Source organism: Falco cherrug, chromosome 3, assembly GCF_023634085.1.
Source record: "Falco cherrug isolate bFalChe1 chromosome 3, bFalChe1.pri, whole genome shotgun sequence".
Lineage (NCBI taxonomy): Eukaryota > Metazoa > Chordata > Aves > Falconiformes > Falconidae > Falco > Falco cherrug.
In genome coordinates, this window is record NC_073699.1 from 84,437,310 (window position 1) to 84,450,492 (window position 13,183).

The following is a 13,183-nucleotide window of genomic DNA, read 5'->3' on the forward strand; positions in this document are numbered from 1 at the left end:
CTTTTCAGTCTTCAGCTCAGACATTGTGAATGGACTGTAAACTACGGAGGCTTGGCAGTCTGCAGTCTGTTTCATCACACCTCCAAGAGCTGTATTTTTATTTATTTACTTACTTCATCAGGAGGCTTCCTGGGAAAATATTTCCAAAACAGATAAAAGTAACAAACTTTGTAAGTGTGGTTCCTGGGGACTTGCAGATCTTAGGGCTTCGACGCTGAGGGTATTACTGAAGACCGCCTCTTATGAGCTATCAGTAGCTCACCAACTTGCAGGAATGTGGAATGCCATCAAAGCCTTCCTGCAGGAAGACTTGAGCATGGGCTCAACTTGAGCTGCTGGCATTAATTACTCTTGTGCTTGAAATGATCTGGTTCACATGCACAAAACTTTCTGAAAGAGGGTGATAAAATGTTTTACTCTGTGATGTTGGCTGGCTTATCCAGAAGGATGAAGCAAGCTCAGCGTACTTCAAACAGATATCCCTGCTGAAAATCCTTAGACTGAGCAAAAAGACCAAATGATCTTCTCCCTCCTAGTGGAAGTTTCTTCAGATTTGAAGCAGTCTATCATAAGATAATGAGGGAAAGCTGCAGAAGTATGCCTTGGCTTTCCTTCACTGTGCAGAGCTGTGAGTTTTCACATGTTCCTTTCTCATATTGCCTGGTGATGCTAACAGTTTTAAGAGGAGAAGAGCTAGTTAATATACGAATCATGCAATGAGCACCACAGAAGCTGAACCTTACTGAGTATTATTTTATTATCTGTGATGGAATTGAGTGGGCATACAGACCCTGGATGATTACGTCTCTCATCTTCCTTGGGTAAATAAAACATCATCCTCTATCATCAGTCACCATGACCATGAGAAGTGCTACAGAACTGTCACAATCAGTTTTCCTCTCATGCTGAGACAAATAATATTATCTGTGGAGCCGGAGTATACCAGCTTTTCTAAGTACCCATTCAAAAAGGACTATCCAGGATTTTGGATAGTCAGCAAAGCAACAGCAGACATACACTCCGGTTCCCACCGACACCTGTGGCCCTTGTGATTCCTCCCAATGGGCCCAGACAGTTGAGACAGAATTGGCTCCATCTCGTCAGCTTCCCATGCAGTAACAGCACGGACATGCTGACACCTTCTAAAATACATGTGGTGCCACTTAGGCTTTGAGACTCTTCCCAGAAAGAAAATAGCTGTGTCACTGTGATACCCAGCTCTGTAGCTGGCCAGCAAGAAGGAGGCCTGTTATAGTCAGCTGGACCGGGAGTCAGCTCAAATCAAGTCAGCAGGACACCAAGACTCAGATCATACTTTATTACAGTGTCTGCCAAGCTAACACTCACTACTGCATAAATGAAAACTGTTCTGAGATGAATAAAACTCCAAAGAATCTAAGCCCTTTCACAAAGCAAACAATTTCACTTTCTTCAGAGCATCCACATCCACGCAGCTTAACGCTCTGACAGAAGGAAATGTAAATTAACACTACCTAACCATGCAAATATGAGCAGACTTTAATTTTCACATTAGGCACTAGTTAACAGCAGGCATTCAACCTGAAAGGAATTAAAACCACCAAAAGTTGGGAACAGTCAGTCATTCAAAACATACCTGAGATATTCAACACATCCCTAATCCAAGGGTAGGGAACACCATAAGCCATTAAGCCTAAGAGGCAGCAGTTGATGGTTTTGTCATTGTTGCTGAGCCTAAGAATACCGTAAGATGAAAGCATAGGTACCGAGGCACATTCATTCTTTTCATATGTGTGTGCATAATTTCCAGCAACAGTAAATTAGTAAACTACAGGAAGAACACACTTCTGCCATTGCAACAAGTAAATATTTGTAACTGTATGACACCCAGTTAAGTTGCTTTTTTGTTCCCTAAAAACTCACATATAATCATGTTAAAAAGAATAAAAGATCCTAGTTGAAGAATAGAAACTAAATGTCACCTAGGTCCTAAATTACCAGACTCTGACATACAGGTCCAATATTTCTAATTTGTATGCAAACATGAAGCCCCACTGAAATATGAATGAGTTTCCTTGTTTGCCCAGGGATCATTTAAATAATATTTTCAAGATGGATGTTGACAGATCATTTTTTGGCTATCTCAGGGAAAAATCAATACAGTGGGAGTTCCTTCTGCATTTGAAAGCAGATTTAGGCAGAGCAGCCCAGTGTCTCTCATCAGATAAAATGATGGAGGAGAGCGGTATGCCACCGAGGCTTTTTATATGTTTTTAAGTATATAACAGCAAAAAGTGTCTGGAATTATGCTGCACTATTTTTCAGACTAAAGAAGAATACAAAAGGCATTCCATAACTTCACTTTAAAACAAAATTTCTGCTGGAGATTTTTATCAACTTGAGCGCAGAATGAGTTTCCAGAGCCATGTGGAATTTGTAGCATCAATTTGATAGGCTTAAGTAATGCTTTTACCAGAAATGCTGAAAAAGCATTAAGCTTCAGAGAGCTATTTGAATACCACTGCTATAATTAATACAGTATGACCTTGTATAAACCTTACAAATTTGTTCATGAATATGCAAAGTGGGAGTAACTGCACTGTGAAGAGAAAGTGGGGTGGTTAAGTATCTGACACAGCTACACGTTTAATTCTGTTGGTACTTTTCCCTTGAGTATCTTCTGAATAAAAACATTACAGCAGCAATCAGAGGACACTGATCTAGTCACACTAAAGTCTCCCTCTCCCCCAGAACCTTTACATTAATTTTTATTTCAGATAAATTTCTGAATGATCACAGCATTCAGTAAAAAACTCTCTCATATCTTGCAGAATTTCACCTCCAAAACCTTATGCTTAACTAGGATGCAATCCTTGTGGCATCTAAGATTGGTTTGTGACTTTTTTCTAGAGTTTCAGGTCTTTTTTCTAGGTCGTTTCATGTACTTGAAAAGGCGCAAAATACATTTTGCACAGCCTACTGACTCTTACTCATGTTCTGTGATTTTTTCCATTTTTGTTTGTGGTTAGAAGACTAGGAACATGGCTGTGAACATTTACACATGAGATAATGAAAGTTTTAGGCCTTTTAAAAATACATTTTGCACAGTTCGGGGCCATGAAAGCAGCCTGTCTGAAAGTTTTGAATTGGGGTGCCTGAAATTTGATGCTTAAACTCATTATTAACAACATCAAAACTACAAATCATTTTCAGAGCTGGTAAGTCATCTATAGTCTAGAAATAAGCAAAGCCTCTAAAACCCAGGCTCTTACACAGACATCTACTCATTGATTAAAATGCCTGCCATTAGATAAATGCACCTTAGAGCTTACTCCTTTCTATATTGTTTTAAAAGACAAGAAACAGCAGTTCAGCTCATTTTCGCTCTCGTGAACTATGCTCCTGCCTGGTACTCTGAGAAGAATTATCTAACTTATTAAAGAGTTTTTCAAAATTCATTGTGTACAAGTAATAAAGAACCTCTAAGCTAATACATATAAAAGTAAGCAATATGCCATTCAGCTTTAACCTGGAAAGACAAGATGTAGAAGTTGTGATCAAGATACCTTCATTTATATAAAACTGGAAATTATCTGGTAGTCATTTGTACAGTAGATGTCAGGAATCCTTCTCAGTTTCTTCAAAATAATGGAGAGTTGGCATTAGCCCCTCAGTTCCTCTACAGCTTGTCATTCTTGAGACCCAGGTGCATAAATGATATAATTTCAGTAAGAGTTTAAGTTTTAATGAAAAGGGATTGAACTTCACAATCAGTCATTAAAACTAAACTTTTCCTTAGCTTCTTGACAAGGCTTACCTCTGCACTTACTTCAAACTCCAGGTCCATGAGAAAAATCCAAGCTGAGGAAAGCTCTCAGGAGAGCATGCATTTGTTTAACAATGGACACAGTATAGCCAGTATAACCTTGGAGTTTAGGAACTCTGGTTCGACATCCTATTTGTGACCAAATGAGGTTTAACACATGGAGGGCAACTCTACAGACTACATAAAATATAACGTGTTTCACCACAATGCCTTCACAGAATGTAGCTAGATAATTGGCATCGAGTCTGCGAATCTGATGGTCCTTCAATGTTAATTACACCAGCTTTGTAATTCTAATAGCTCAAAATGTATTAAAAACACAAGAACAGGGGTGATTACCCCTTTACCCAGGATAAGACTGTATTTAAACAGGCTAAGGGAAAGAAAAATTGCACGCTTGGATGGGGACAGCTTCCTCTCTATAAGTGGATAACCCTGCCTCAGTATCCCTCTAGGTAGTTGTCTCTCTCCCACACCTCTTGTTTGCTGGAACCACTTGTACTAAAAGTCCCTCCCTTGAGCAGGCTGCCAGTGGAAATACAAAATTAACAGGAGTTTTAAGTTTGGATTCTGACAGGCTTCTTAATGGAGCATGGGCCTTCTGTTATCTAATGCACAATATTGCAAGGTCAGCCTGAGAAGTGCTCCTGTGCTCTAAAAACAGCAAGGGAAATACTGAGATGGTTAGCAAGTCCCCATATCCACTACAGCATACCCAGGGATGGAGAAAATGTGACTGTTCTATTGACTGGAGCAGAATCATAAAGTCAGCAGCAAAGGTCCTGGTCCTTCTGTAAGGAGTCAGCTCTGTTTATACCCAACAGAAGATATTCAGAGCTTGCACCAGTCAGTAAAGACAGAAACATATTTTTAGCTTCAATTATCAGCCTTGTCAGATCTGTATGTATATACATACACACACATATACACATGCACATATGTACATGTAGCAGTTCAGTTTCTTAAAAAAAACATGTTTTGCATATATCTAAGATGTTTCTACATACAGATGTATGTTTCTTTAGAAACTAAACAGATGATGAATAATACAGTCTGTGCTATTTATTTTATGTTGCTCCCACATCTTCTTTTGTCAGTATGCAGCAGAATATTATATTCAAAACAGATTATAGATATTCCTAAGAACAGGAATCAACAGACTGGGTACTTAGAAGAGAACTGGAAGAGAAATAAAATGGTGGGATAAATGCATTAGCTGTAAACGTCTGTGAAACAATCATTCATTCAGAAAACAGTTAAAAGCATTTGATATTCAGGCTTCACAGTTAACTCGAATTGTTTTAACAAGGTGATTTGATCCTGCCAAATGTTGATCTGTCCAGTAAATACTACTGGGTCAGTTACATTTAATTCATGTTTTAAAAGAATGAATTTTCCTCTTTGCTTTTCTGCTCTGAGAGCTTGCTACATAATTTTTAAAGTTGAAAAATTATGCATGGTATTGTGTGAAGGTTTTCACAAGTATGAAAGTATAAAGTATGAAAATTTGAAATGTATGGGACTTTATAAACAAAAACTACTTGAATTACTCTCCCATACAATTTCTAATCCACTAATGGGGGGAAGATAAATATTTTAATACATCTTTGATTCTTACAATTGCCCCTGTATCTTCAGCGTTCAATGAAAAATTAAATAGAACACGGAAGAAGGAAAAAGACAGCATTTTACGATTTTGCATCTAAAACCAGATTAGAATCTTAAAAGAGTAAATTTTTAAAATTCTTTCAAGTCTTCAGATTAAATTCTATTAACTTAAATTTATCGGAAATTCATAGAAAAAAAACAAGTTTCCAGACTGTACATCAGGACAAAAACTCTTGGAAAGATTTTTTTTTCTGGTATTTTTTCACATCGTCTTTGGACAGAGATCTAGTTTTCTGAAACATAAGATTGACACTTCAGGTTAAGGCAACATTATGCAGTATGTGTCTCCCGTTGACTTTAAAATTTCAGATTAGGGATTGTAAACCCTCTACCCCTCCCCCAAGCAACTGTGATTCCAAATTCAGTTTTCATCTGACTTTTGCTAGTAAGACTAACCGAAACTATCAACCAAAGATACAGTATTTCCTTATCAAAAATAAAGCAGTCACAGCTGAAATCCAAAAGGAAAAAAAGAAGTAAAACCTTCACAGATCTTAATGAGGTAAGGTACTAGCATCTCAGTGGGGCGGCAAGTAAATTGGGTGATTGCTCCAACACATCACAGTGAGGTCTGGCAATTTATGAAAGATGAATATTAAGAATAAATTTTTAAGTGATAGGTATAATGCTGTATTTAGCGCTTTGAATTATCCAAACCATTTCAAAGTATTCAAGTTATGTAAAATTAATTAGTACAATATTGTATTAAAGCTAATTTCTTTTTTCAAATCAGAAAAGTATGCAAAGTGTACTTTGTAAACAACATCTTTAAGGGAAAAAGAAAATAACAGGAAAAGAAGGTCTGATATTGCTGCTGTCTTTCATATGTATGGTTTCATACTGATTTCAGCTGGATTACTGTGTGACTGGAATTGCAGCCTTAAGAATGTGGTTAAGCACAATAATGAATAAGCAGTTAAATGTACTAAAAATTGTAGTTAATAAGCAACTTTTTAATTGAAAAAGCATAAGAAAGTCTCATCTAGAAACTGAAAATTTATTTAAAGTTTTCTGCGGTGAATGCACCAGAAAACCAAAGGCACAGAAGTCTGAAAGGAAACCCGCAAATCCTCCTGGCATATTTGCTAGCATTAAACTTTATGTAATAGAAACTACGTCTCCAAAATCTGTCAGCAGTACAGGTTCAGAAACATTTGTCAAGTATTCTGAACACCACTTCTTTTCCTATAATACAGAGTATTGTCACTGATAATCCTGATGCGACTGAATTTTAACCAGTGCCTCTTCAAAAACCAGCTCTAGCAAAACGAGAAAAAGAAAACAGCAGAGGACAATCAAACCAGAATCTTCAAAGAAATTCTATGATGGACCTTCCATTTGCCAGATAAACACAGCACTAGCTCAGCCAGAAACCACGTAACATCTTGATTTAAATTACCTCCCTTGCCCAATGAGATCTTGAAATGGAAATATGAGGCTTGTAACTAGTTACAAGTGGAAAGCATGAAAGCTTTTTAGTTTACTGGGGTGGTGGGTATTTAAGGAATGCTAGCTGAAGTACTGCTTGCACAGAGCATGCACTACTCTATCCATCTCCAGAGCTTTCTAATCTTTTCTTTCTGACATTTGCTGTTCCCTCCAGCCTACAGCCCCATTACCTGACATGAATTCAATGCAATAATCCAGTTACCATCTCAGAGGTCAACTGACACTTTTCTCTCTTCCACAAACTTAAAACTTGACATTTTGTTCAGAGAGAGATACTTTCAACAGCAACTGGGGAAAGGTAAACAAGAAAGTTCTGGGTGGTGTGAAGCAAGAGTAAGTTCAACCCCCTCCAACATTCTGGCTCTGCCAAAGAGCATCCAGACTACGTGGGATGAAATTATTTAAAGAAGATGGGTGAAAGCCAAATAAATACCTGAAATTGTTAGAGAGGACAGAAAGATGCATCTGGGATATAGGGAGGGTCTGATATCAGAAAGATATTAAAAAGCTGTACTATGGCTGAAGGGCCTGGGTTTAGAAGGAAGACCAACCTGCTCAGGACACCTGTTTGAGCTGCTGTCACAGCTACCTGGGAAGCATTCAGGAGTTACAATATGCACAGTCTTTTGCAGGCAGATATGAGCTTATTTTGCACAAGCTGACCAGAAGCCATTCTGCTATGACAGCATCCCATCAAGCAGTTTGGTAGTAAGCCTTGCTGCAAAGCAACAGATCAGGCAACATACCATTTTCATGTGGCCCCAAGTCCTCAGGCTGACCCAGAGGGCAGGCTACAGTAAGCTCACAATCAGTTTGCAAATGGGTGCGTGCGCGCACGCGCGCGCGCACACACACACGCAAAAAAAAAAAAAGGAAAGGTTAAAAAAAAAAAAAGATTTCAAGACCAATGTGCAATGAATCCATCAACTATGAGAACTGAGGTTTGCAGGATCAGGGATGGATATCATTCCCTGAGAAGCAGTTTGGAACAATTAACAGGAAGATAAAGCTTAAAATGTGGGGAGACTAGCACTGGACATGCCCATTCAGAGAAGGGGCACCATAAAGCCCCACATTTATAATGGACACTTCTTCCAGAGGCAGCTCTTTAACTAAGACAGGTTAAACACTGGAAGTGTGAGACGTATAACATGGTACAGGTCTTTATGAAATGACTTCTGTCACAGTGATTTCAGCAACTTCTTTTCTAGTGATTTGAATGCAATGCAACATAATTATACTACCAAACTCTTCAAAAATCAATCCAGCTCTGGTACAAACACCTAGCTTCAGTCACATATCCCAAAATAGCTGGTGTTCGCATATACATACCTGCATTTAAGCTCGATACAAGTATATTTGCAATATGGAAGTTATTAACTTCTTTCTTTCTCTTCCAATTACATATAAACCATCAATAGTAATTAATACTTTTTCACTTAAACTTTTCAAATATTAGTTCTGAAAGTCAGACATTCCATTTGATGAAATAGCACAAAGACAAAAAGGTGCTTGCTATGGATATGTAAAAAATATTTGTTTTACTTTGCTTCCTATCGAAGTTTTTTTTTATTTTGCTCTTTGATGGATATCTGCTTTGGATGCAGCAAATATCACAGATTGTATTACTGATACATACTATTCACCTAACAAATTTCCTATGATGTATGTATGTAAAAATATTAACTAACCAATTTTCATGTCTCTTGAGAAAGACTACAGAATCTCCAATATACAAGAAAAAAAGAAAAAAATGCAATGCTTGAAAAAACTTGCCTAATATGTTAAAATATTTCAAAAACATGATATGCGTTGGAATTCAGAAATTGCTGTGACTCAATCCTTTTGTAAGGTTTTGTCAGAACTGAAACTTCTTACTCATCCTATTTTCATTCTTACATCTACAGTGATTTTTAGAAACAGGCATATCATATTGGACATATTTATATAAGTGCACTTTGGTGTTTCATATGCAAGTTTGGCATACAAATATAAACATAAATAAATACCATACTTGTCAAGTATCTATTTAAGTATCCTAGTTGAATAATGTTAAATTGGTTGGTCTCTTATTGAAATCCGTTTCTCATCTTCACGGAGCAGAAAAAAACCCTACTTTATATATTTATCGTAACTCCAGCAATGGCATCTGGAACCTGTAAGGCATGTTACTTTTTGTGAGCATCTTCGTTACTTTTTGTGCTGATTAAATTGGGTGTAATAGCGAGAACATACTCACTTCACTAAGCAACTGGGAGATGGGACAAATCTACAAGGAGAAGAATATCTGTAATATACAAGCTTGGATGAAAAGACTGATCAAAGCTGCTAAGAGAAGAAAATATAGAAAAGCCACGGCAGCGCTTCCAGACATTGTTTTTTGAATGGCCTTGTTTTCTAATTAGTTTCCAAGTTTACAGCACTGAAAGTCATCATCTTTGCTGACAAACAAACCAATTATTTACTTCACAGAAGCCTAAGAATGAGAAATATCAATTCAAGCCAAAGCAAGATGATTAAGACAAAACAAATGTTTTGCAGTACTCACCTTAGGCACCCAGTGGCATTGCGCAGCACCTGTGATGAATGGAGTTGTATTTTATGATCATCCTGGAGTGGAGAGTTTTCCCATCCAGAGTGAGGGATGATCACTGCATTGGTCAACACTGCAAGGGCATCCTGGATGATTGGCATTTTCAGTGCATCACAGGAGGATAGATTCCAGAGAACTCCTACAAAAAAAGCGAAGGACTAATTATTAACACTCCTGCAATGAAGACTGAATAATTTTTATTTTTAAAAAAACCAACACATTTCACAGCATTGGTGTTCTTAATAAAGGTGTTTCTGTCAAGAAAAAAACCCACTGCATTGTAAATGGGGCTAAACAATACCTGCATGCTTTTGCAGTGGGAATACAGCTCTGAATACACAACAAGTTGTCACAGGAACACTGGAAATTTCTCAGAGCTAAGCCTAAAAACTGAGCAGCTGGTTATGACCTAGGCCTATTTAGGCTGTGAAGCACACATGGAATGATGAAGTATTACATGCATATTTTTAGGGCTTAAGACTTCAGATTTCTTACTTCTAAATAATAATAATAATAAAAAACAATAGCAGAAAATAGGTTCTCATTTATGCTAAGACTATCACTGTTGACAGATATGCACTGAGAGTACAAAACATCAACTCTGTGATCTTCAATGTAATGAAAGTAACTGTCTAGGCGCGTTTATACTACAAGGAAAAAGACTTCCCTCGCAACCTGATACAGTAGTATGGTATTATCCTGGACTCCAGCAAGTAATTTTCTATTTTGTCAATACTTTACTACACAGAGTTACAGAATACTACTGGTTTTGCACAGAAACAACCAGCTTAATGGTGCAACTCACAAGAAGATTTACTAGAATTAAAAAAACCCCAACCCTTCTGTGAAAATTCCCAATGTGCCAAAGAAATGGAATAGCAATCAAGAGCCTAAGCTTTCTGAGCACAGCTGCAAGGATCAGGGCCACTAGAGACGTGCCACACAGAACACAGGCAAGAAGTTGCTGGGGGCAAGAGACTCTGCTTTTCATTCCCTTGTATATATTTACATATTTGTTGGAAAAACACATTTGATTTTTGTGCTGTGCCAAAAGCCTGGTGCTGCCGGGCAGCTACTAGTGCTGGAGGAAGCCAAAGGGCAATACGCTGGTTTGAAGCAGCAGTGGTTTTTATTTTAGCCCAGTGTCCTCCCAGGAGCAGCTGGAAGAGCAAGCCTGCCTCGTCCTCGTCCTCCCCTTGCCAACATACACCCAATCCTACTCCTTCCTACTTTCCTTCCCATAGTGACAGTAGCCCAGCGGACCCACACCTAACCTTGAGTGGCAAAACTGAGTTTTGCCTTTACGGCTATCATGCCTTGAATCAACACAGAGAAAGATTATCATCATTGTATACGCGAGGTTACAAATAGGAACATTACACTATGAAATTCCAAAGTGAGTGGTGGTGGGAGGAAACTGCTAAAGACCTTACAAACAGACTCAGACATTTATAAACGTAAGCAGCAAGAACACCACTTGCTCAAGGCTTTCTTTAGCGTTCTGTGTTTTGAAGGACAGGTGTAATGAACAGGAATTAACGTACATCTTTGGGTTTCCCTTCAAAATTAATTACCTCTATGGGGAGACTGTTTCAGTCATCCAATTTCATGTTTTAATTATTTTATATGGAAGTGTATGCGAAGACAGTTATGCAGCTTAATGTAAAAGATTTTCTTAGCATACTAATAAAAACCCCCAACAAAATCTTAAAATATTCTGTATGTAGTAAACAGGCAGAAACTGACAGACTTCAGCTACAGACCAAAAAAAAAAAAAGGCCGAAATAAGAATACTCTTCATTTTTTCATTTAAGAATTGCTGCTTGAAAGGGGAAAAACTGTTTGAATTCTGTTCCGAATGCCTTTATGTAAAGCAATAGCATATTTAAAGGAATAAGGGCCATAAAGATATTTATACTTGCTTTTCTATGACCTATTCTCAATAAGCTTTATTGGCACATTTACTATTCCTGAAATACCTAGTATTTTGCTGGTTTCAGTCAGTACAAACAATGTGGTTGCCACTGTTTTAACATTTATCTAGACAGGTGTAAATTATGTGTGTGGTATAGAAATAGAGAATCAGAATGCCAGCCTTTCCCCCTTCAAGGTCGGATTTAGTTCTTATGCATCACAATGTGTTGCTTCTTTGTGAAGAAGTCCTGTTTTAGAAATGAAGCAGAAAAGAGTGCTTTGATGGCAACAAAACAGTACTTTGGGCCTCAAGAACTAGTCATAAACCAGAAAAGCAGAAAAAAATTCAAAAGAAGCAAACACAAGAAACCTGCCTAAGCAACATGCTTAAAAATGTGTGTCTACACTATTTTCTATTTACTCTAGGTCCTTGCTAATTAAGAGTAAATTCACATAAACATCACAATAACTTGGTGTTCAGCAATAGTCGAGAGACCCAGAAATAATCTTTTAGCCCTTTTTCTCTATTTAAAATCCACTTGACACTGTACATGAGCTTTTGCTCTATGAACTGCCATAGTAACAGGCAAGCTCCAAATCCAAATAAAAACCTACGCATTTACCCAAAAGCCAAGAAGTGTGATCTAGTTTCACTAACTGGAAATTAAATTTTCATAGTAAGAGGATGAAGGGATTACTGGACTACATTAGCTGCTCTACATTCTCCTAAAATGACTATAAGTCAAGGCAGAATCAAGCAAAAGAGCACTGCTCAGTAGGCCTGACACAGCCTTCAAATTTTTTGCAACTCGCATACAGTTTAAGATGTAAGATAATCTTCTTCTGTGCTAGAACAATGTATTTTATATAATTGTAAGTCTTTGAGTACTAGCAACCACCTTAATGAAAAAAAAAAACATTCTGAAAAATTATAATTTATTCTCACAAGTAGTGGGAGTCTGCTACTTGCTGAGGTTGGTATTTTAAGTGCCTCCTTGTACCCTTCCTTAATTAAGGATTTGCAATCATGAAAGGGCATTGGCAATTCACTTTCCATTACTTTCACTAAATGACGACCCAGAGCTAGATTTATGTGGGGTCTAAGAAGATGATCCATTGCCTTGACTTTGCAAGAGAAAGTGATAAGAAAATAAATCTTTTACTTGAGGCACCTTCCATTATGGGGCATCTTCTTCTCCATATGACTCTGAACATACTTTTCAAGCACATATGCATTACATGCCCTTTAAGATTATAGTAAGGATCTTGTCACTGAGATCATCTGCCACCTTACTCTGAAAGCCCTGACTGCACTGGGTCTCTGAGCACAATAAACAAGTCTGGAATAGCCTCAAGAGGTGCTTTGGCTGCCCCCTAAATCACTTGTGTGTCATCAGCTGCCCACAGGAAGGGGAGGGACCTGACTCGGCATACCAGTGATTCCTCACAAACAGTAGGACCCATGCTGTTGTGTACGTACTAGAATAGAGCTGTTAACCCAACAAATAAAATAGTCCAACTCAACAGTTCAGCATCCACAGACTGACCATTAGATCAGTGCTGAACATCTCATATCCAGTCACTAGTGCTCATAGTATCTTATCTCCTCCTTGCTTTTAAGGTTGTAAGGCATTCAGAGTAGGCGTTCTGTCTTCCCATTTGCAGATCACTTTAGATTGTGTTGGATGCTTCATAGAAAGAGAAAAATAGCTATGCCAGACTGATCATGTCTATTTGCAGGTTGAAGTTTTTCA

The 13,183-nt window shown here is 37.8% G+C and overlaps 1 protein-coding gene across 9 annotated transcripts in view; it reads right to left on the reverse strand.

Annotated features, from left to right (window-relative positions):
- Window positions 1-13,183, reverse strand: part of CTNND2 (catenin delta 2) — a 680,681-nt gene that overhangs the window by 126,273 nt on the left and 541,225 nt on the right. For all 9 annotated transcript variants that reach the window (XM_055705594.1, XM_055705593.1, XM_055705599.1 and 6 more), the window contains one exon: window positions 9,471-9,654. In XM_055705594.1, the coding sequence (XP_055561569.1) occupies window positions 9,471-9,654 (184 nt within the window). The remainder of the gene's footprint in view (window positions 1-9,470; window positions 9,655-13,183) is intronic.